General features: G+C 49.7%; 1 protein-coding gene across 2 annotated transcripts in view; it reads right to left on the bottom strand.

The window, feature by feature from the left end:
• Positions 1-724: 724 nt before the first annotated feature.
• Positions 725-22,754, bottom strand: part of ube2j1 (ubiquitin-conjugating enzyme E2, J1) — a 30,346-nt gene continuing 8,316 nt past the window's right edge. Inside the window, exons 2-9 of one of the 2 annotated variants that reach the window (XM_076013019.1) lie at positions 18,369-18,442; positions 17,490-17,621; positions 16,820-16,904; positions 14,547-14,652; positions 8,450-8,579; positions 7,747-7,878; positions 1,560-2,440; positions 725-1,502 (exon numbers count right to left, since the gene is read on the bottom strand). In XM_076013019.1, the coding sequence (XP_075869134.1) occupies positions 2,093-2,440; positions 7,747-7,878; positions 8,450-8,579; positions 14,547-14,652; positions 16,820-16,904; positions 17,490-17,621; positions 18,369-18,442 (1,007 nt within the window). In that variant the 3' untranslated portion in view covers positions 725-1,502; positions 1,560-2,092. The remainder of the gene's footprint in view (positions 1,503-1,559; positions 2,441-7,746; positions 7,879-8,449; positions 8,580-14,546; positions 14,653-16,819; positions 16,905-17,489; positions 17,622-18,368; positions 18,443-22,754) is intronic. The other variant, XM_076013020.1, reaches the window with a different exon arrangement.

Below are 22,754 nucleotides of genomic sequence, written 5' to 3'. Positions count from 1 at the left end.
GTACGGCGGTGTTGGCGGCGGCCGTCAGTCAGGGGAAAGGTCGCGCAGCGGCACGCCGCGAGACCGGCGCGTGCCGTCAACCAGCGGCGGCTCCTCTGGCAGCTTGATTAAACCCTCCAGCAGCAGCAGCCCAGTGGAGCCAGCAGCACCGAGAGGCTGACGAATGTGAATGGAGAGGTGCCGCCAAAACACACACACACACACACACACACACACACACACACACACACACACACACACACACACACACACACACACACACACACACACACACACACACACACACACAGGGCTGTAACCAGGGTTGTTGGAATCTTACCGATCAGTCTCGTGTGTGTGTGTGTGTCTGTGTGTGTGTGTGTGTGTGTGTGTGTGTGTGTGTGTCCTATTATTATTCTCATCCACACTCTCTCTCTGCCCTGACATTTTGTTTCTCCTCTTCTCATAACACACAATGACGCCGCATCACATCTGTAATGATGCGGCACCACAATCAAAACAGCAGGATTAACACACACACACACACACACACACACACACACACACACACACACACACACACACACACACACACACACACACACACACACGACAAGTAATTTAACGGCAACAAATGTTTGAGGACCAAAACTGTCAAAAAACTGCAAACACACAAAGTGAAACCTGCCGACCTGGAGGCCTTGAGACAGAAGAAAGAAAAATAAGTTATATATGAAGCCAATAATTCATTTGAAATATCAGCCTCTGCTTTTATTTGAGGATTTAATTAACCTTCAGTTTGCTCCTCGAGTTTATGCCTGAAACGCAAACATGGTTCATATCTGACTTTAAAAGGATTCATTCATTCGCACGTTTTTCTTCCCTTTGTGTGTTTTTTTTTTTGTCCCCGTGTTCCTTTTCTCAACAATGAGGCCGGAACTTTATTCCCCAATGTTCCTCTAATCAAGACGACGAGCGGCGGGGGCGCTGCCGACCTTCGGACGTGTTTTCAACCAACTGCTGTTTTGACCTCGGCACTGAAGAGCAGCGGAAGAGGAAGAAGAGTCTGAGGTGATTGAGAAATCAATAGCTGGAAAGGAAACGGAGGAATGCAAAACGAGAAAAGAAAAACAAGAAATTAAAAAGAAAAAAAAAAAAGAGAGGCAAAACTCGAGAATGGGGCGGAAATCAATGGGGTTAAAAAGTCCGCTGAAGAGGAAAAAGGAAAATGTGTTTGAAGCCAATCCGACGTCGAGGAGCAAATTCAATTTACACAGAGAGCTGAAGTTTCTTTAGAAATAAACGTCTGCGTTGGCTTCTTCCACAGTAACTCATCTTCCGCCCTGGAAACCTGCCACCATTCAGCCTCATTTATTATTTTATCTGTGCATTCATTTATTTTAGGCTTTTGGCACTTTTGGTCCTCCGAAATCTGACGCCCACGTTTGGCTTTTTAAAAGCACTCGTAGCGTTAAAAGCACACACACACACACACACGCACACACACACACACACACACGCACCTGTACACGCACACACACACAGCCTGGCGTGCTGGCACTGGACTGCTGTGACCTGACAGGAAGTTAAAGCGCAGCAAGGTAGGAAAGAAGGAAGGAAGCAGGAAGTGGTGGAAGCAGCAGGAGCCCTCAGAGGCTTGGAGCGGAAAAAAATTCCCTCAGAATTCCACGAGATGGGGGGGGGGGGCACAGTCTCTGATCCGATGTGTGTGTGTGTGTGTGTGTGTCTACTGAGCCGAGCGCTAACAGAACAAAGCTACACGTTGTTTTTAAAAATAAAGAAAATAAAGAAAAAAAGAACCCCCCTTCCCCCCCTCCCGCCCACCACCCACCACCCCCCTGCTGTCGGGGAGAGTAACGTTCATCGTGACTCTGAGGCCCCCCTGGAGGTGTTTGGTGGTCCGTCACAATCAGGAAGTTCCTTCACGGCTGGAGCCTCGGGGGGGCGGAGCCTCGGCTGCGCTCTGTTCCCGTTGGTGGCAGAAGCAGAAGCAGAAGTGGTGGTGGCTGGCGGGCGGCGGGGGCGGTGGTAGTGGTGGGCTCCAGGAGAGGGGCGTGGGGGGGTGGGGGGGCGGGGTCGATGTCGCAGCAGGTCACAGGTCGTAGTCGAACTTGTACTCCTGCGCCAGGTAGATCCTGCGGAAGACCAGGGCGGCCAGCGCCAGCGTGAGCAGCACGATGAGGGCGGCCGAGCCGGCGCGGCTCTCCTGCTCCTGGGCGGGGGGCGGGGCCAGGCCTGGCCGGGGCCCCGCCCCCTCCCTCCTCTGGGCGCGGCGCTGCCGAGGGCTCAGGGGCCGGCCCGGGGTGGCGGGGGCGGGGCCTGGGGCGACAGGGGTGGGGTCAGCGGCGGGCTGCTCCTCCTCCTGCTGCTCCTGCTCCTCCTGGTCCTCCTGCTGCTCCTCCTGCTGCTCCTCCTCCTCAGCTGGAGGCGCCTCCTCCGTCTGCATGGGGGGGTCGGGGGGGACGGAGACGGAGACGTCAGCAGAGGAAAAATATTAAGCAATGTTGAAAACTGCGGACGCACCGAGAACACTTTTTTACAGAGTGAGTAGAGTCGGAGTATTTGCATTTGTATTTTTGCAAAATTCCAATCTTTCTTTTGGCTGCATGTTAATGAATGTTAATGCAAATCCTGCTGATCCATCTTTTACGCTCGTTTCACCACGATTCACTTGCTTTTCCAGCCACAGATGTTCAGCCCCACTTTTCCCATAAAAGTGGACAGAATTCGCCTGACGCGCTTCGGGAAGTCATTCGGAAGTTGGGCAGTTTTCCTGTCCATTCAGCAGCAGCAGCAGCAGCAGCAGCAGCAGCAGCAGCAGCATCACTCACTGAGATATCAGGCACTTCTGAAAATTTACAGACTTAACGACTCATTCTGTTTGTTCAGATCAGCTCAATTTTTTTCTACTTCAACTTATGATTGTACTATTCTTTCTTCTTTATTACCACCCAGCCCCTCGGGGAAGTGTGTGTGTGTGTGTGTGTGTGTGTGTGTGTGTGTGTGTGTGTGTGTGTGTGTGTGTGTGTGGGGTGGGGGGGGGATCATTAGAGTCCCCCCGTCAGCACTGGAGGCTGCTTGGTCAAAGGTTTCAAGATCAAGCGGCGCTGCTACAATTATCTGCCTCCGCCATAAACTAATAATGAGCCATGATTTGGGCGCCTCCGCCACTGGGAGGAAGTGCTTCGCTTGCAAGCCACCCACTACCCCCCCACCCCCCCACCCTCGACAACAGACTGACTGGAAGGAAAAACCCCAATCAGTCAGAGCAACCAGTCTGTCCGTCCTTTCAAGTTTTTCAAACGTGCTGCTGGTGGAGCTGCTGCTGCTGCTGCTGCTGGTGCTGCTGATGCTGCTGCTGATGCTGCTGCTGCTGCTGCTGCTGGTGCTGCTGCTGCTGGTGCTGCTGCTGCTGCTGAGACTATCGTGAGTCGCGAGTCGCGAGTCGTCCGACTAGAGCGGCAGATGGCCGCTCCTAATTTTCCCCAAACGCGAGCGACTCCCCTCCGTCTCTGCGTTGATCCACCGTCACCAGCACTAATCTAAGTCCTCCCTCCTCTCTGCTCCTTCAGACAGTGCGGCTGGCTGGCTGGCTGGCTGGCTGGCTGGCTGGCTGGCTGGCTGGCTGGCTGGCTGGCTGGCTGGCTGGCTGGCTGGCTGGCGGCGGCGGCCGTCGGGAGCAGCTGGCGACCAAAAAAAAAAAAAAAAATGCAATCCTCTTATGCAACAAAGCTCCCATTCCAACCAACCAGCCACCCACCCAGAACATCTGAAAAGCTTGTAAAAGGAAAAGAAAAAAAGAGAGAGAATAAGAAAGTGAGTGAGAGTGCGAGTGAGAGTGCGAGTGAGAGGAGGCTGAAGGCTCAGCCCTGCAGCTCGACGCCTCTGAGGCAGAATCACCAGTGAGCAGGATGAGTACTGAGCTCACTGGGATGTTTGGTGCGAGGGGGGGTATACGGCCGTTTAAAGGGAGGCAAAAGAACGGAAGAGATGTGCAACTCAGCTCTCTCACCCCCAATTTGCACCAATCATGCTTCAACGGCAGCAGGTAGAACGGTTCAGGCAGGAAGTCAGCGATTGGAAAAGTCGGATCTGGTTCCATTATAATGCACAATGTGCTGGATTTTGCTGTGAAACGTCAACGCGACGTATCGGCTTCAACGCTGTTCAGTTCGGCCGTCGAATAATAAAGCAGATTCCACTTCAAAGCTGAAACTATGATGAACAAACTGCAGGGAAACTTTAAAAGACTGTTTCACCGTTGTTTTCTTGGAATACACGCAAAACTCCCTACAATCCTGGCGGGAACCGATGGAGCCGCCGCGCCAGACGTTGGCGCTCGCAAATGTGTTTGCTGTGAGAGGTTGCAGAGCTACAGACGCTTTCGGTGTAAGTCGGTGGTAAAAGACACACACAGCAACTTTTTAGTCTACAAAGCAAAACTTTGAAACACACACACACTGCACACACACACACACACACACACTGGGCAGAGAAGTTTTTAATGATGGACTGCAGCCTGCTGGGCGTCCATGTGCTGCTGCTGCTGCTGCTGTTCCCACTGTTGCTCCAAAACAGGTGTAACAGGAGCCGAGCATCCCCACAGTCCCACCGTAGAGTCAGGCCCGGGCTCCGCAGCAGCAGATGATGTTATTACGGATGTGTTGCTCAGGCTCCCGAGACCCCCAACAGGCTGCTGCTGCTGCTGCGTTCCTGAATCTTTTCTTCCCAGCAGGTCTTTTTTTGTTCAATCTGAACAAAAAGAGCCATCACACACACACACACACACACACACACACACACACACACACACACACACACACACACACACACACACACACACACACACACACACACACACACACACACGTTTTACCAGTGCTCTATACATTATTTTGCCCTGAAATGAGCAGCAGCAGCAGCAGCAGGTGCTCTGAGTTCTAGCAGCAGCAGCAGCAGCAGCAGCAGTAGCAGCAGCAGTAGGTGCTCTGAGTTCTTCCAGCAGCAGCAGCAGCAGCAGCAGCAGCAGAAGCAGCAGTAGGTGCTCTGAGTTCTTCCTGCAGCAGCAGCAGCAGCAGCAGCAGCAGGAGCAGCAGCAGTAGTAGGTGCTCTGAGTTCTTCCTGCAGCAGCAGCAGCAGTAGGTGCTCTGAGTTCTTCCTGCAGCAGCAGCAGCAGCAGCAGCAGCAGCAGCAGGTGCTCTGAGTTCTTCCTGCAGCAGCAGCAGCAGCAGGTGCTCTGAGTTCTAGCAGCAGCAGCAGCAGCAGCAGCAGGTGCTCTGAGTTCTAGCAGCAGCAGCAGCAGCAGCAGCAGCAGCAGGTGCTCTGAGTTCTAGCAGCAGCAGCAGCAGCAGCAGCAGCAGGTGCTCTGTATTCTTCCTGCAGCAGCAGCAGCAGCAGCAGGTGCTCTGAGTTCTTCCTGCAGCAGCAGCAGCAGCAGCAGCAGCAGGTGCTCTGTATTCTTCCTGCAGCAGCAGCGGCAGCAGTGCTGGTTCGTCCCAGGACACCAACAGGACCAAACACGCGTCCTGTGTGTTTTGCCAGCAGGGATTTTCCCACTCATGTGTCAAATTAAAGTCCCCCGAAGCAACTCAGCTTTTATTTAAAAAAAAAAAAAAAAAAAAGAACATTTTTCAATGTTAGAACGACACATACAAAGGACAATTATGGGGATTTCTTTTGTTGGACAATTTCTGCTCCCGGTTCTATTGTGAGCATTGCCTGGACTCATAATAAGGCACAATAGTGTGAGCGGGGGAAGGGCCGCCAAAAAATGGGCCACACAAACAAAAAGCGAAAAAGCCTTTGGAGCTGAAATTAGCCGCTCCAATCAGATGCGATCAATGGGGACGCAGGCGGGTGGTGTTCAGTGGTGACTGGAGCACTGGGGACGACCGAGTTTAGAAATCAGCTGGTGGAAAAAATGCATCAAAAGCAGCAGCGTTTGCAAACCGATGAAATGAAATGAATCACATGACCGCAGCCGACCTGTCTTGGAGCGCTGGATGTTTGCTAGCAATGTGCGAGCAATTATTCATCATGTTCTGAAGAAATACAGCCCTCAAAACTGCTGCTCTGCGAGGCAGTGGGGAGACTCTGGAGCTGCTGCACAACTTTTTGTTCTGCGAGTCTCCGATAGGAAACTCGCACAGCAAAGTCTGATCTGTTGAAACGATGGTTTGTAAACAAAGCTGGGCTTTTCTGATCCGTCCAGTTATGGAGGCTTCTGAAGGAAAAAAAAATGATGGGAGGAAAGATGCAGGATGAAGAAGGAGGAGGAGGCAAAGGAGGAGGAGGAGGAGGAGGAGGAGAGGGAGCACTTAGAGCAGCTGACTCATCAACCTTCAGCGCTTCGACACTTAAAAACACCTTCATCAACTTCATCAGCGCTCGGCTCAATTATCTGACATCTGGCTTTTCTTTTCTTCCCTGCGACGCAAAAAAAAGACAAAAAGAAGCAAAGAAGAAAGAAAAGGAAAGACCTTTAATGACATTTGCAGTCTGCCGTAGCAACTTGTGAGCGACTCCAATATTGTTTGAAGAGATTTCATTTTTTTTTCTCTCTCTCTCTCTCTCTCTCTCTCTCTCTTTCTCGAGATTGTGGCAAGTTTGTGGTTTGTTACCACGGCAACAGCTTCTGCCTGCGAGGCTGCCCGGCTCTGGCTGCACGCATTTCTACCCGGCTTAAGACGCTGATTAAGTATTTGGAGGGACTAATGTGGCTGTTTTTCGGCACCAACAGCAGCAGCAGCAGCAGCAGCAGCAACAGCAGCAACAACCGCAGCTGCACCAACATCATCATCATCGCGGAGAGAAGATTTTTTTTTTTAATAATAAAAGAGCAAAACTGCAGCTTCACTGTGATAAAAACTTTGGGAGCAGTTGGAAAACTTGTCTGAAAAGGCTGCTGGGCTGCCAGACAAGAGAAGACGCCTTGTTGTTGTTATTGGGTGAATGGAGGGATGGGATGTCAGCGATGTTGGACTGGTGCAGGCGTGGGCAAACTACGGCCCAGGGCCAAAATACAGCCCAGTAAGCTTTTTAATCGGGCCCGCTGAACTTGATGGAATGATGTTAAGAGTGAGGAAGAATTTCATCAGTGTTTGAAGAATCATTTCAATAAAGAGCCAAACACCGCGAGGCTTCACAGACACTGATTTGGTTGCAACTTTGCTTTGGTTCATTTTCAACTGACATTAAAGCAACAAGTTTTCTACATATCCCATGATGCATTGTTTCTCCTATGAGGTGGCTCATCATCCATCCAGCTCATCCGGTGGGACCCCAAGGCCTTCCCAGGCCAGAGACCTGGTTCCTCCAGCGTGTCCTGGGTCTCCATGGAGGTCTCCTCCCAGTGGGACCTGCCTGGAACACCTCTCCAGGGAGGGAGGCGTCCAGGAGGCCTCCCAAGCAGATGCCTGAGCCTCCTCAGCTGGCTCCTCACCATGTGGAGGAGCAGCAGCTCTACTCCAAGCTCATTTCGGCCGCTTGTATCCGCGATCTCGTTCTATCTACAGGTGAGGGTGGAGCGGCGACACCACAGATCAGTACAGCGACTGCAACACTGCAGATGCTGTACTGCCTGTCCATCTCACGCTCCATCTTCCCCTCACTGGAGAACAAGACCCCGAGATACTTGAGCGCCTCCACCTCAGGCAGGGACCCTGCTCCAGCTCCCTCCCAAAAACGTTCCCCAACCTCTGGACTAGTGGGGGTTTGGGGAAGGGGAGCAGGTTGTATGTCTCCTACCTGTCCAGCCTGCAGGCTGTCAGCAGCCTCCTGGCCTGCAGAGGTGGAGGCCTGCGCTCGGGCCATGGCAGCGGCGGCGGCAGTTTCAGCTTGAGTTCTTCGCCTCTCATTCACTAACTGATTGGACTCGGCCTGCGTTTGAAAAAATGAAAACTAATAAATGAAAAAAAGCAAAACGTGACACCGGCACGTTTGTGATGCATCGTGAGCGTGATCAATCAATCAAGCGTTCTGCATGACCCGGGGCGGCCGTGTGAGAAAGAGGCTATTGTTAGAAAGTCATTTGGTTGTTATAGCGACAGCAGTCAGGCCTAAAATTAGAGTCCATGTTGAGGGAAAAAAAAGAAAAAAGTGGGATGTGAATCCGGCTACAGTGGCGGCGGAGACCTCGGCACGCTGCCTCTCCGTGTCGTGACCTGTGTTTGTGACGTCCAGCAGCAACAGGCTGCAGATCAGTGGAGGAGGATCTGCCGAGTTACTGCTGCAGCTGCAGCAGCAGCAGTTTGTCACTGTGGCTGCTCAATATGTCTCGTCTGGAATATGAGTTTAGTCCTATTGATCGCCGCTGCAAATCCGTTTCCCCCACAGGGACAAATAAAGCCCGGCCACCTGTGTGTGTGTGTGTGTGTGTGTGTGTGTGTGTGTGTGTGTGTGTGTGTGTGTGTGTGTGTGTGTGAGCCTGCAGGTGCAGCTCTGTGGCTACCTTGAAGTTGATCTGCTGCGCCAGCTCCTTGGCCTCGCGGTCGGCAGCCCTGGAGTTGCTGTTGGAGGTGAGCGGCAGGAGGGAGCAGCGCATGGAGCAGCCGCAGGCGTCGCAGCAGAAGTCCAGGGACCTGGCAGGACACACGGACGCTCACACGGTGAGGACGGACGGACGGATGGACGGAGGAGTAAAACAGAAAAACCAAACAAAAAAAAAAAAACACACCCGCCTGTCTCACTTCGGCATCGTCCATCGGCAAAGGCTGGGTTTAAATGTTGCCGTGGCCAAACTACGGCCCGGGGGCCATAGGCGGTCCGTTAAGCTTTTTAATCCGGCCCGCTGAACTTGAAGAAATTCTATTAATATTAAAAGCAAGTAAAAAAAAAAAACTGGTTGTATTTCATCCATTTTTCAGTGTTTTACTAGCACGGTAGTAAAGACGGCACCAACCGAGGCAAAGACATTAGCAAGAGCGACGAGAGAGCAGTGAGATCGAGACACCGAAAAATAACCACAAAACAGAACAAATGAATAGCATCTTCTTTTTTTTTTCAATTCAAGCTTGTTAATTTTTGCTGTCAAATATTTTGAACCATAAAAAAAACAAACCAAAAAAAAAACTGCTTTGCTTCAAAAAATTAAAAAACAAATGAATTCTTAAATAAGGGGGTGAGTCACTCTGGGAGTCACCAACAGAGCCAAACAAGGAAGCAGCTGGATTCCTTTCTGTTATTATCTGTCATTACACTGTTGGCTGAGTGTCCAGCAGTGCCCAGTCCGCCCAGCCCAGAGACCGGACCCAGGAAAAATGCCTCCGAGTCCCTTGACTCCGACTACGGCTCAGCGATATTTTTATTGCCAAACTCCAACTTGCCGTAAAGACCTTCGAGCGCAACCTTGTTGGAGGAGCCCTAATTTGTGCCCCCCAACCCCCGATCACTAAATCAGCCGGTTTGTGATGTGAAGTGAAGTGAAGCCACCGTCCACTTCACCGCCTCCAACGCTGGCGTTGGTGTTTCAATGTCACCGCAGACACGTGGCGGGTCTCAAATTGTCGCTCTAACCGAGCAGAAAGACGCCCGGAAGAGCCGTCACTTGAAGCCGTCAGCGAGGAAAATAAATAAATAAAGTTCCCTCCTGCTTCCCAGTCGTCCCCGAGTGGCCTCCTCTCACCACTATCCAATCACACGCAGAGCTGCAAAACTTCACGGAGGAACCCGGCGACAAAAGGCTGTGAAATTTCAAATCAGACGTGTTAAAGCGTGATGGGGTGGGTTGTTTTGTTTTTTTTCCTCCTTAATCACGCCCAAGAAATGAGAAAGTGAAAAAAGCGGTGCTTGGGAAAGGGGGAGAAAAAAAATAAACCAATAGTTCACAGCCGAATAATAATAATAACCCGGCGCGCACCTTCAACGCCGACTGCACAGGTTTAATTTGCAAGCATTGTTTTAAAATTTTTTTAGACAACATCAATCTGATTGCCATCGAACAAGCACGGCGATGCCGCCGCCTGTCTGTCTGTCTGTCTGTCTGTCTGTCTTCCTTCTCCAAACTCCCTCCCCTTAGTTCCTGCAACAACAACAGAGGGCGGGGGGACGAGAAGGGCGGGTTGCATCTGGAGCGGTGAACCCTCCACACACACACACACACACACACACACACACACACACACACACACACACACACACACAGGAGCAGGCTGCACTTTGAACGTGTTGGCAGGCCGAGCGTGTTGTTGTTGTCGTCGTCGTCGTTGTTGTGGTCAACACTAACAACCCCATTGCACCCCTGGCCCCCCTCACACCCTCCCTCCCCACTACCCCGGAGAGAGAGAGGGCGAGCGGGAGGGGGAGAGATAGGAGGCAGGCAGGGCAGACAAAAGGACTCTGGCTGACATTTAAGTGGCGCATTTTCACAGAGTTTTCAAGCAGCGAGCGCCAAGCGCGTCTTATTGATTTATCTGCCAGTGAGACAAAGTGGGGGGGGGGTTGAGCGAGCCAGCAAGAGAGAGAGAGAGGGAGAGAGAGAGTGCACCGTCATCTGGAGCTTGGCCCATTGTAATTTGGCACTTTGATTATGGCGAGACAAAGGAGGCTTTCAGACGGAGCTTCGCTATCGGCTCTCAGAGACGCGCATTCATTCATTCATTCATTTATTATCTTTTTTTAAACCTGCCACCTGTGGCACATCACACCACGCAGCAGCACCGACAAGGATGTTTAGAATATTTGGAACAAGCTACCCATTCATATTAGAGAGCGTCCGACTTTAAGGACTTTTAAAGCACAACTTACAGAGTGGATAATAGACAAACACACTTGTAGCTATGGAATTATTATGTGTGAATGCTGATGAACTTGTGGACGTTAATGGACTCTTTATGTCCATTGTTTTGGCAGGACGGATAAAGATTTATCTGCAGTGCTGATTCCGGCGTATTTACAGTGAGGACTTGTGTACTCAGGTTTTAGCAAATGCCACAGCGCATTTAGGGTTTTGTAAAAATAGATAAATAAATAAATAAATAAATAAATCGGGCTATTGAGCAAATCCGAATCTGAGAGGCTCGACTCGAGTTGAAACGGCCCGGACGGGCGTCACTGAGGTGGTCGGGACTCATCAGATTTAGACGTCATGTGAAGGCGGCGGTGCGCAGCGGCGCAGGACGGAGGCGTCCGGGAGTCCATTTCATTCTGTGTTTTGGCGTCGCTTATTGTTGGCAGACGCTGAAGGGTGAGCTTGAAAAAAAAAAAAAAAAAAACACCCGCCTGGCCGACTCGTCTAATTACATCTCCGGATGACTTTTCCCTGACGGCGGGATTCAGGGGAGCGGAGAGACTCGCCTGCCAGTTTCTGCGGCAAACTCCCGGCACGGCGGAATTTCAGAATGAAGACCTTCGAACGTCTTCATTCTGAATTGTTTTTTTTTTTTTTTTTTTTTTTTTTTTTAATAGTCCCCTTTAACAGATGTCTTGAAATGACAATCAAACAAAAACTAAACTACTTTTTGGCTGGCTTCCCTTTGTAGAAACTTTGTGCGCTAAAACGTTTTTGTGATGTCACAAAGGGCCCCGATGCATCATCTTCTAAAGCCGACGGTCAAACGAAGCATCAGAAGCTGTGTTTCTGTGACAGTTTTTCACAAAATAAAAGCGATATTTGTAAAAGATTTCGACAAAATACAATTGCGATGTGCAGGTGTTTCCATTGAATGGTGTTGAAGCTCATAAGACGGAATTCTCGTAAAATCTTGTCGTGCGAGATTTCCGAGAATTACGTCGAGAATGGTTGTTATATATTCCGTCCAATCATAACGCGTCATTTTCACTGGTCAGTGAACTGGTCACGTGACCCCGTACGTCACATCCGCTGACGTGTAAATGCGGAAAAAGTCTTTCCATGACACTTTTGCAATACACTTCTTTATGGATGCGTCTGAAAAAAAAACCACCTGATGAGAACCTTTGAGCCATATTTAAGAGGTTCTTCCCAGTTTAGGAGATTCCGTTTTATATTTTATTGCGATATGTAGGTTTTTCTAGGGGTCATGGAAACACAGCCAGAGTTTGGCCTGAAGCTGCGTCCTGGACACACATTGATGTCTCTTGGGTACCAGATTGTCCTTGACTGGAGTCCACAAGAATCTGTGATGAGAAATACTGATGATAAAATGGACGGAAAACATGAAGTTTATTACAGAAAAAATGCATCCTGGCATCGCTGAAAGAAAAAAAAAGACAAGCCCACCTGGGCGCTAAAGCGGCTCTCAACAGGTGTTTCATAAGCTTGTCTGCTGCGGCTATGTAAATTGTTGCCATCAAAGTGTGAATAATATTCACAAAAACAAAAACAAAAAACAAGTCAAAGAGCCAAAAACACGAACAACTTCACCCTGGTGGGAGTGGGAGCACGCAGTCAACAACAGGAAACATCACAGATGCTGCTCCGCCTCCGTTCCCGAGCCTCGCTGCTCCCCACGGCTGAGGCGGCAGCGGCCGGTCTCAGTTCTGCACGATTACAGTATGTGACCTGTAACACGCTGTACATTAGGCTGTACCACTGTGAATTAACAGGAGCCGACGCAGCACGCAAAGCAAGCAGAGCAGCTACGAGCGCTGCCCTGCTGCTCTGCGTGTCGGCCCTGCGAGCGCTGTTTTTCCGCCAGGCCTGTCACAATTAGCATATATGCAAAACAGCGCTTCATCTTGAGTCATTTAACCCAGTTGAGCTGCGGCTCCCCCCCCCCCCCGAGCCTGGGACGAAAATAAGAACTCAAAATGAAAAAGGAAAAAATGTGAACTAACACAGAGGAGCCGAGGAGTTTTGCCAAAACTATGGTGAGAAACATTTGGCACAAGTCCACACGTGCTTTCTGGGTTTGGAGAAGGCGTTCAACCGTGCCAATCTGTGGTGGTGAAGAAGGAGCTGAGCTGAAAGGCCAAGCTCTCGATTTACTGGTTGATCTCTGATCCCACCCTCACCTCTGGTCATCAGCTTTGGGTGATGACCGAAAGAACGAGATCGCGGATACAAGCGGCCAAAATATAGTTTCCTCTGTAGGGTGGCTGGGCTAGGGCAGCCTGAGGGACAGGGTGAGGCGCTAGGGCACCCCCGTGACCCTACTCCGGATAATGAGATAGAAGAAGAGGAAGAAGAAGAAGAAGATGGTGAGAAACGTGACAACGAACAGCGACAGCACCTCGCCCTGCTCGCCAACAGAGCACTCAGGTAGGCGGCGGGAAGGCGGGACTGGCTGCTTTTTTCCAAGTCTCCACTCGGGGGGCGCCGGCGGACTCGACTTCCCCGGCCCTTAATATGTCAGTCAGAAAGTTGGAAAAGCATCAAAGCGTCGAGCGGATGGCCGAGCAGGAGGCTCTCGGCTGACTGACAGTGAGACTCACAACCACCAGGAGGGGAAAAAAACCCCAGAGTGCTTTCTGCCTTGAGATGGAAAGAAAAAGGTTTAAAAAAAAAAAAAAGTTCATTTCTCCGTCGGGGCAGGGAAAAAAAACGGCCAAGCATTTATGGAAAAACACACGTCTTTCCTTCCTGCCAATCTCATCTCCATGTGCTAATGAAAACACATCTCAGTCCTCCTCCATACGTGTCCGACTTGGAGATGTTTCCTCACCAGGGAGAAGAATAAGAGAGCGAAACGAGCCTCTGCACGCCGTCCCTGAAGACCAGGGATTGCAGCTGATAATGAATTTTGCTGAGCTGTGAGTCCAAATGGGGTGGGAGGAGCAGTTCTCTCCTTTCAATAAACCTGAGTGAACGGCTTCGGACTGCATCTTAAATGGCTCGAATTTTGCTGTCCGGACCTTGACGAGCTGCGAAAGGAGAACGATGTGTTTTCGTGAAACGATCCAAAGGAGACTTTTTTTTCATCAGAGCGTGTCCTGTCATATACTGAAGTTTAAAGAACCTTCAGCGGGAACTCTTGAACTCTTTCACTTAAATTGCACCCATCTGTGGAACTCAACATTAAAGGACTTTGAAAGAAAAACAACTATAGGGATGACGCAAAAAATTCTCAATTATTTTTTAAATAAATGGACATAGCTCCCTTTTGGTTTGTTGTGAAACCAAAAGTCAGAGCGTAATAATGCGGGTCTTGAAGAGAGGAACGCGTGGATCTTTGTTCCACGTCTCTACGACCTTCGTACCGGCCCGCTAGGGCCATTCTAGTCTGGAACAGTGTTTTTGCCAGTAGGCGGCTTTATGGAGCACCCAGAGTTTTTATTTTTTACATTTTTATAACATTTTTCACTGGTCCTCACCTGCAAGCCAATGTCAAAAATATCTATGGTCACTAATAATCACTAAAATGCCTTTAGGATCCTGTCTTAACATTACTTTTTCAAAAATATTATCCACAATTTTTCTTGCCAAGCGAAGCCCACCGGTGCTGTGTGAGGCTATAAGTGTAGCAATAACACTCTGGAGTGTCGCCGTCCACAGCAGCAGCAGCAGCCGCAGATGATCTCGTCTGATCACTTTTACCAGATTATGATGCGTTACCATTGACAGGAGCGGCTACATCATGTGCAATACGAGCCGGTGGTGGTGGGGTATATTCTCATTTGGCGGTTCTCACTTTTTGGCGAGGGCCTTCCTCTCTTCGGGGGTGTAATCAAGAGACCCGATGGCTCCCTCTCCTTTGGATGGCATGAAGCCGATGATGGCAAGCAGGGCGGTGCGGACTGGAGGAGGGAGAGACGGGCGGGGGAGGAACAGAGAGAAGATGAGGGAAACAAATTAGACGCGGAGGCGGCTCAACACTGCGCTGGGTGGGTGAAAGGAGGGGGGGGGGGGGGCAAAACAGAGAAGGTTAAACTGCGCTGTGCACATGTCGATGTGTTCAGTGTCCCCGTCGTTACATAAGAGCCGCCGGAGCCACGCTTTGTTTGCCGAGCGTAAGCCCCGGATTTAGAGCCGCCCGCCGCTGCTGCTGCTGCCGCGCACCCGCACCCGCATGCGCCGCTGCCGCGTCCTCCAGCTGGCACGAGACCGGCTCGCACAATATGGCCGGGGTCAGGCCCGCCTGCGCGCGTGTGTGTGTGTGTGTGGGTCTGTGTGTGTGTGGATGTGCGTGTTATGACTGGCTTTGCTGTGGCCGCCGGCTCCCGCTCCCATCTCCTTTAGGATGCTGAGTAAAGCGCGGAGAAGCCCCTTCAAATCCCTGCGTTAGCGGAAGACAAGAATTCTGTTTTCAAGGTGACCGTGTTAACCGGGATAAGACTGTTGTGTTGGGAATTGACGATACTTTGTATGGGCTTGTACCTTATTTTGGGTTTCTGTTGTTCAGTTTGTAGTTACAATGTGATGCCTTAAAAGTTCCACTGTGTCATATTTGGCTTGATTTATGATTTTTCCATATTTCTAAGGAAGCCTGGTGTGGACAATCCAGCGGCCTGACAGCGCGTTTCGTAATTACAATGAACGCCTTGCGTCCTCAAATAGACCAATGAAGAAGAAGGTGGACGAGGTATCCAGGTTTGGGTGGGCAGGCCAATGTAGCTCACTGGCAAGAACAGGAAGGGGAGGGAGACCGAACGCTGCAATCTAAAATAAAACCACCTGATGTCGCTGTTCAAAATAGACCTTTAATCTATAAATTATTACGTGCTTGACTGTTTTTTTTATGCATTTAGTTTTTGGGCAAAACTGTGAATTTGAAAACTCATGGAGTACGAACGTAATTATATTCTATCATTAAAAGTAATTACGGGTGAAGCGCCTCTACGCACCAGTGCACAGGACCAATTACCAGCACTGCTAACTGCAGCATTAGCTGCTGCTGCACGTGCTTAACACGATATATAATCCAAAAAAGATCAAAAATAAATGTGCAATGTGCAAAAAGAAAAAGGGGGAGGGTGAGAAAATGTGAATTTTCCTCCAACGTGACATCAGAGAGGCCGCTTAAAATCACTCAGCCTCACTCCATTAAACATGTAGGCGGACCGTAATAAAGCCGAGCAGCAGAAACCTGGAAGCCCTTCCGTCGGCCAGGGCAGGGCCGGGCCAGCAGTGAAGTATCAATTACCCACCGCCAGGCACGGCCGAGGTCACTCCCGACAGGAAGTGAGCGACACGGGTGGAGGAGAGTCGGCCAGGAACACGGTCTTCAGCAGGATTATTGAGGGAGAATGCGTGCAGGGGAAGATGCGAGGCAGTCTGATGAGAGAGTCAGTGGCAGGTAGGAGGGATGTTTGCATTTTAATACTAATATTGACATCATCCAGCGGAATAATGTCATTATGTTGGGATGAGGCAAGCAATTTGGAAGGATTTATTTTTATTTTTTTAGGAGGGGGATAGCGAGTGGGGGAGGCAGGAGGGGGGACGGGGTTGAAGGATTTTTTGGTAAAAGGCGTTTCTTTGCCCCTTCGACCACCTCTATCATTTAAAGGTCCAGCGTGTGATATGTGGAGATTCTGAACAAGAAACAGCGACATCAAGTGGTTACATTTTAGATTGCAGCACTCTTATATTCCCCTACCCTCTCCCGAGCTTGCCAGTAAACTACAGTGCACAAACCTGGGTACCTCGTCCACCTGCTTCTTCTTCGTTGGTTAATGGATCTGTGGATATTCTTATGTACATATAAGAACCATTCTAAAGGTAGGAAAACCAAAGTACTTTGATTATACTGCGATTATACACTTTTATTAATGTATTTATGGGCCGTTTGCTAAGCTTTTACCACAGTAAAAATCATAAATCAAGGCAAATTTTAATTTACTGTTCAACTGATGGCCGCAGCCTTTTGCTATTCATGCATGTAATAAACTTCCAGACGGCGGGAATGGAACTGGATGTCCTCAGGAAAGCGTGTGAGTTGAGTGACTGTGTGAGGATACTCACTGCTCCAGGAGGGCTGCCAGGTTTCTGGATGGTGGCCAGAGATGCTCAGGCAAATCTTCTTCCCCACTTCGAACCTCCCGTTTGGCTGAGCAGGCAACGTCATGAAGAGGGGCGGGGGGGAGAGAAAATAAAGCAGGCAGTGGGGCTGCAATTAGGTGCGTGTCTAGGAGGATAGCGGAGGTGATGACTGAGGGTAACATGAACAATGACGGGACGCTGAGACATCAGAGGAGGAACAATGACCTCTGGGAGACTTTTTGGAATGCAAAGGTTTGAAAATGACAACAAGGGGACAAAAGAGGTGTCACACAAAGTCAACGCTGACAATGAAACTATATACATTCGTTCTCAAAATGTCAGTAATTAGTGAAGGGGTGGGGAAAAAAAAAAAAAAACAAACTATATTTCCACTGAACCAGCGAAGATTGTGTGTGACAGCGCGGTGACAGCTGAGGCTTTCATGTGACAACTGTCACTTTGCGGCGCTCCGACCAGGAATAGCTGCGGGTGCGATGACACGCCGTCCCTTCTCCCGCCCTTTGATCATCCCATCTGACGCCTCGTCGTTCCGCTCCGGCGCCGAGATTAGCGGGACGCGAGCCGAGAGAAGATACTGAGAGGGGAGGGGGAGGGGGGTGGAGGGGGTTGGATTGGCTGTCGCCCTCCTTACCGTCAGCAGGATGATGCTGGGGGGCTTCATGGGGTACTCGGGCGGCAGCACGATCCGGCCGTGGTAAACGCCGCCGTCGAAGTCCGAGTCGGGCGGCCCGCGCACGGAAAAGTGCCACTCGAAGAGGTTGTCCTGCAGGGGGCGACGGCAAGCAAGAGATCTCCTTCATTCAAAGAGCCACTGTGCTGAAAAGACGTATGGAAGGTCTGTTTTAGCAGCAGGATGCAAACACAGGGCTAAAGGAGAATCCCGGGGGATTTTTTTTTTTTTTTTTTTAGATGAATATTTGGATGCACAGTGATGTGAGGCTGCTCCACTGGCTGAGGACGACGCCAGACCTTTAAATTGTTTGTAGTGAGAAGACCAGACAGCTGCTCGTGTGGTTTGGGGAATATTCTTTCTTTTTTTTTTTTATATATATAATGACAACTATAAGAAAAGCACAACAGCTTTAGCACTCCGGAGTGGAGTACGGGTCTGCTGTCACTTGCTTTGTGCGAGAAATTAAAATCAGATTTCAGCAGCAGCAGCGAGCCGACGGCAAAAAAAAAAAAAGGGAATATATTATCTGCTCTTCCTGGATGTGAAGCTCAGCTCTGCTGTCAGAAAAAGGTTGTGGAGTGGATGAGATTTGAATTTCCCTTTCTTTTTTTTTTCCCCCAACTTGAAATGAAAAAGTTGGGCTGACAAGAATTCTTTTTTTCTTGCTTCAACACGGCCGTTTCATCGCCCGCTCGGCTGCTTGATGAATCGATGGATTGGAAAAGAAAATTGTTGCAGTTGCTTGCAAGATAAACTCACCCGAAAAAAAAACGGCAGATAAAAAAAACAAAAAAAAACAAGACTTGTCAGAAACGCTAAAAACACACAAGAACTTACGTCCAGCGGCTGAGCGTGGTAGTGCTCGGTGGGATCCCTCAGCTCGGCGGCCTCTTTCATCAGCCTCTTCACCGCTGCACAACACAACACAACACAGGAGGAGAAGAGAAGAGAAGAGAAGAGAAGAGAAGAGAAGAGAAGAGACGGCGTCAGTGCCTCCGCCGACCAGCAGGACGTTAACGCAGGCGGACAGATGAATAGATGCACAAGTGCACAAAGACTTTGACTGTCTGGGCCGCTCGGACCGCCAGGATGAAAAGGCCGGAAAACAACACGGATCCTTCAAATGTGCAACTCTCGCACGCCTCCACGCACGCATGCACACACACAAACACAAACAAACAACAGTGTCGGTTTCTAAAGCACCTTTGACGCTTTGCTGTTGTTTTGTGTCTGGCTGAGCCTTCGGTGCCGCCAAGCGGCGAGCTGCTGCGCCCGCCATTAAATTACCAGCAGCTCAATAACAACAGCAATTTATGGCCAACCAAGCGCCACCTCGAGGCGTCCTCACTTATGACGAAGAGCAGAGCCGCTCAAGGAATTATTTTTCTTTTTACCGCAGTAATTATTTACAGCTTTTTATGGTTTCACGAGGATCTTCCATCATGTTTGGTTAGCAAGCCTGTCTAAAAAGCCGGCCTCGGCGGCGCTTCTTATTTTCCTTGGAATTCATCTCTAATCCCAATTTGGTCGGCTCCGTCTTTATTCTGAGAAAGTTAATTTGGAAGAAAGTACGGGGCCATTCGTGTTCATCGGAGGCGCACAAAAAAAAAAACAACCCAAAAAAACAATTCCATTCATTCAACTGAGTAATTAAAAGTGTGGGGAAACTTCCTGGTGGAAGCGGCTGACATTAAAAACAAAAGGCTCGATCCCAGCGTCTCCCAGGAAACTCCCTCTTCTAATAAGCCTTTTATGTCACTCGTTTTGTGGGATGGCCCAAAATGGCCATCAGCTGCACCGCAGAGGAGTGTGTGTGTGTGTGTGTGTGTGTGTGTGTGTGTGTGTGTGTGTGTGTGTGGCATCATCAGTAGCCTCGCTGGCTCCCTGATGGTTCTGCAGCCCCTCTTGTTAAATGCTTAAATGAAATCAAGTAAATCAAAGAGCGAGAACAACAGCAGAGGAGCTTCAGGTCTACAAAAAAGGGACAAAAAAAAAGCAACAAAAACAACAACAAAGATTTCAAACTTAATGAAATCATCTACTGCTGGCTCATTCTGTTCTCGGACGTCCAAAAAAAATCCCATGTGCAGCGCTTCTGGCGGGAGACAATCAGCATTCCTCTAGGTGTGGGACAGAGAGACCGCTGCGACGCTCGACTAAAAACCCACAAAAGAAGATAAAAAAAAAAAAAAAGGAAGATAAGACAGGAAAAAAAAGAAAGAAAGCAGCTGGCGGGAAGTGTCTGGCAATGCCAGCGGTGGTTCCACCAAAGCTGAATACACATTTAACAAAAAATGTAAAAAATAAAATAAAGAGAAGAAAGCCATCAGAGGAAAAAATGTTGTAGCTCTTCATCCAACTGGCTGAGGTCAGAGTGCAGCTGCGGCTCCAGCTGCTGCTGCTGCTGCTGCTGCTGCTGACTGGCTCAACCGGCAGCATTAAACCTGATACCAGCTGCGTTTCCATTAACTCTAGAATTGGGCAAAACCTAAAAATGGCGATAAGAAACTGGTGATGGAAACGGCTCAACTTGGAAGAAGCTCTCAAGTACGGCTCCAAGGTTTTGAGGCTCTCATCAGGTGGTTTTTACACACACACACACACACACATCCACTTGGAGGAATATCGCAAAAGTGTCGCGGAAACACTTTTTTCCCGCATTCACACGTCAGCGGACGTGACGTACGGGGGTCACGTGACCGGTTGACTGACCAAGTCATCAAAGAGAAGAATTACGGCTGACGCGCTTCACACCATTCAATGGACACCCTGCAAATTTTCAAAATATTGCTTTTATTTTGCGAAAAAAAAAAAACTGTCGTGTCTGTGATGGACGGACGGACGGAGGGAGGCACCCTGTCGTGCCATTTATATTGGAGTCTGTCATCTTCTTCCTCATGGGCTGTTTGTTTTGATGCTCTTCTTTTCAGTGAATCACAACATTATCTGGCCCACATAACCTGCACACAATCAACACACACACACACGCACACGCACACGCACACGCGCGAGCTACTACAGTATGCCGTCTGATGTGAGCGGCATGGAAGTGGAGATTTTCCCGGGCCAAATCATTATCTCAGCACGTCTCCCGTTTCATCCACTGGTGGCTTGTCCACTTAAAAGCCCCGGCGATAAAGAGAGGAAATGAGAAATCAGCGCTGCGTTGGTTGTTTTGTCTGTCTGTCCTCAGTATATGAGCCGGTTAACACATGCACGGCGCAGGTTTGGCTGGCTGAGCTCGTTTGCAGGCTTTTAATTTGCAAGAAATCCCGACGCCGTGATCGAAATGATCTGGCGAACGGCACAACGGAGCAGCGGCCAGCGCGGCCAGCCGCGGTGCATTTAGCCCTCGGGGCGCAGCCGCGCACTGAGCAGCAGAAGGAAGAAAAAAACAAACAAATAAACAAACAAGACATGCAGCAGTTTCACCAATCACTTTCCAGGGGTTTGAGAAAAAGTCACGACGAATCAAGAATCATTTTTCAACTTCGGGTTGGCGCCAGAGTCCAGCCCTGCGAGCTCCTTTGCCAAATTCCATTTTATTTTTCATCTCGGGCCTCCACCTTGAACTTGGCCCGCAGGTGCGAGCGCTGGCGGCCGTGAGAGCAGAGACGGAAAAAAAACAGCGACTGGACGGATGAGCACGAAGAAAAAGAGAGTGGAGAGAAAAAAAAAAGTGTTTTCATCCAACTTTCATGTTCACCCTCATGTTGACACAGTCAACGGACGCACAAAACGTCATTTAAATGTATTAATGTAAGTCGTGGTTGGGGGGGGGGGTTTCCACACAAATTTCCCAACCTCTTCCCCAAAAAAAGCTCTCCTGGGCGGCTCGAACCGCGGCTATTAAAGCAATCACGCCAGGACAAAACAACACAAAAAGAATAATTGCAAACGGATCCTGGTGACTTTGTTCAGTAAGGCCTCTATCAGCATCCGGCGTGGACGGCTGGGAGGAGATCAGCATCTCACTGGAGAAGCAGGTCAACTCGGCTCTCGATGAGGCGCCAAAGACGGAATAAATTTACTGCGCTGCTGTCAGGGAACATAATAGATGCACGGGCACATTTGACAGCAGCCAGACTCTGCGGTGAGCTCCCAGGACGCAGCTAGCGGTGGCTAATTAAAGTTAAGCAGCTGATTAGTGGATGATAAGTGCGAGTTTTAATCCCAACACACACACGCTGCAACTTGTCTGGAAGTGTGGCTCAAGGCGGCGGAGGGGGGGGGGTGAGGATGGGGCAGTGGGTTGGGGGGGTAAACAAGTTTGTAGTGTTTTGTAGTCCAGACGTCAGCAACCGAGACCAAGAACAGAGCAAGACTTTATATCAAAGAAGAATGAAATAACAACAAAGCAGAAAAAAAACAACCAGTTTCTTTTTTTCAATTCAAATGGAGCAGCAACATCTCTTTCAGTAAGTCATTTTCTTTAATGTTGTTGCCGCTTTGCCAACTATTTTTGAACCATTTTCAAAAAAACAACTTTGCTTCATAAAATCAAAAAAAATAAATGAACTGGGAATAAGGGGGATGGGCGGATGGGGGGGGGGGTGACTTGTTAAAAATATTACGTCTCCTCCTCCGTCCAATCATAACGCACCATTTTCACTGGTCAGGTCAACTGGTCATGTGACCCCTGTACCGTCACGTCCGCTAACGTGTCAATGCCAAAAAAAAGTGTTTTTTTTTTGTTTTTTTTTTACATGAAACTTTTGCGATAAAGCTCCATGTGGATACGTGCAAAACCACCTGATGGGAGAGTCCAAACCTTTCAGCCAAATCTGAGAGGTTTTTCCAAGTCGAGCTCTTTCCATCACCAAGTTTTTTTATTGCCATATTTCGGTTTCGCGCAATTCTCGGGGTCATGGAAACGCAGCTACTGCAGTGTTGGCCGAGTCTGTCCAGTCCGAGACCGAGACTAGACCTCTGAGTCCGAGACAAGTGGCCTGGAGACCAAAGCCACTCTCCAGAACTAGAACCACGATGACCCTCTGTTCAGCGGCGCCATTCGGCCAGATGTTGCGTCCCAGATGCGCCGCGTGACGCCGGACAAACATCTGGTGGCGGCGACCCAGCAGGTCGAGCCCGGCGCGGACGACCTCGTCACTCTGATGGGAGGTTGCGGGGTGGGGGGGGCGCCACGGTCAAACGAGAGTGAGCGGGCGGCGCCGAGGGTGATGACTGAGCGAGCGTGAAAGTGGGCGTCCTGGCAGCGAAGGA

This window comes from Nelusetta ayraudi, unplaced genomic scaffold (genome assembly GCF_046127955.1).
Source record: "Nelusetta ayraudi isolate G7.1 ecotype Tasmania unplaced genomic scaffold, CSIRO-AGI_Nayr_v1 ptg000140l, whole genome shotgun sequence".
NCBI lineage: Eukaryota > Metazoa > Chordata > Actinopteri > Tetraodontiformes > Monacanthidae > Nelusetta > Nelusetta ayraudi.
Note: the sequence above shows the minus strand (reverse complement) of the source record. Positions and strands in the feature narration are given on the sequence as shown.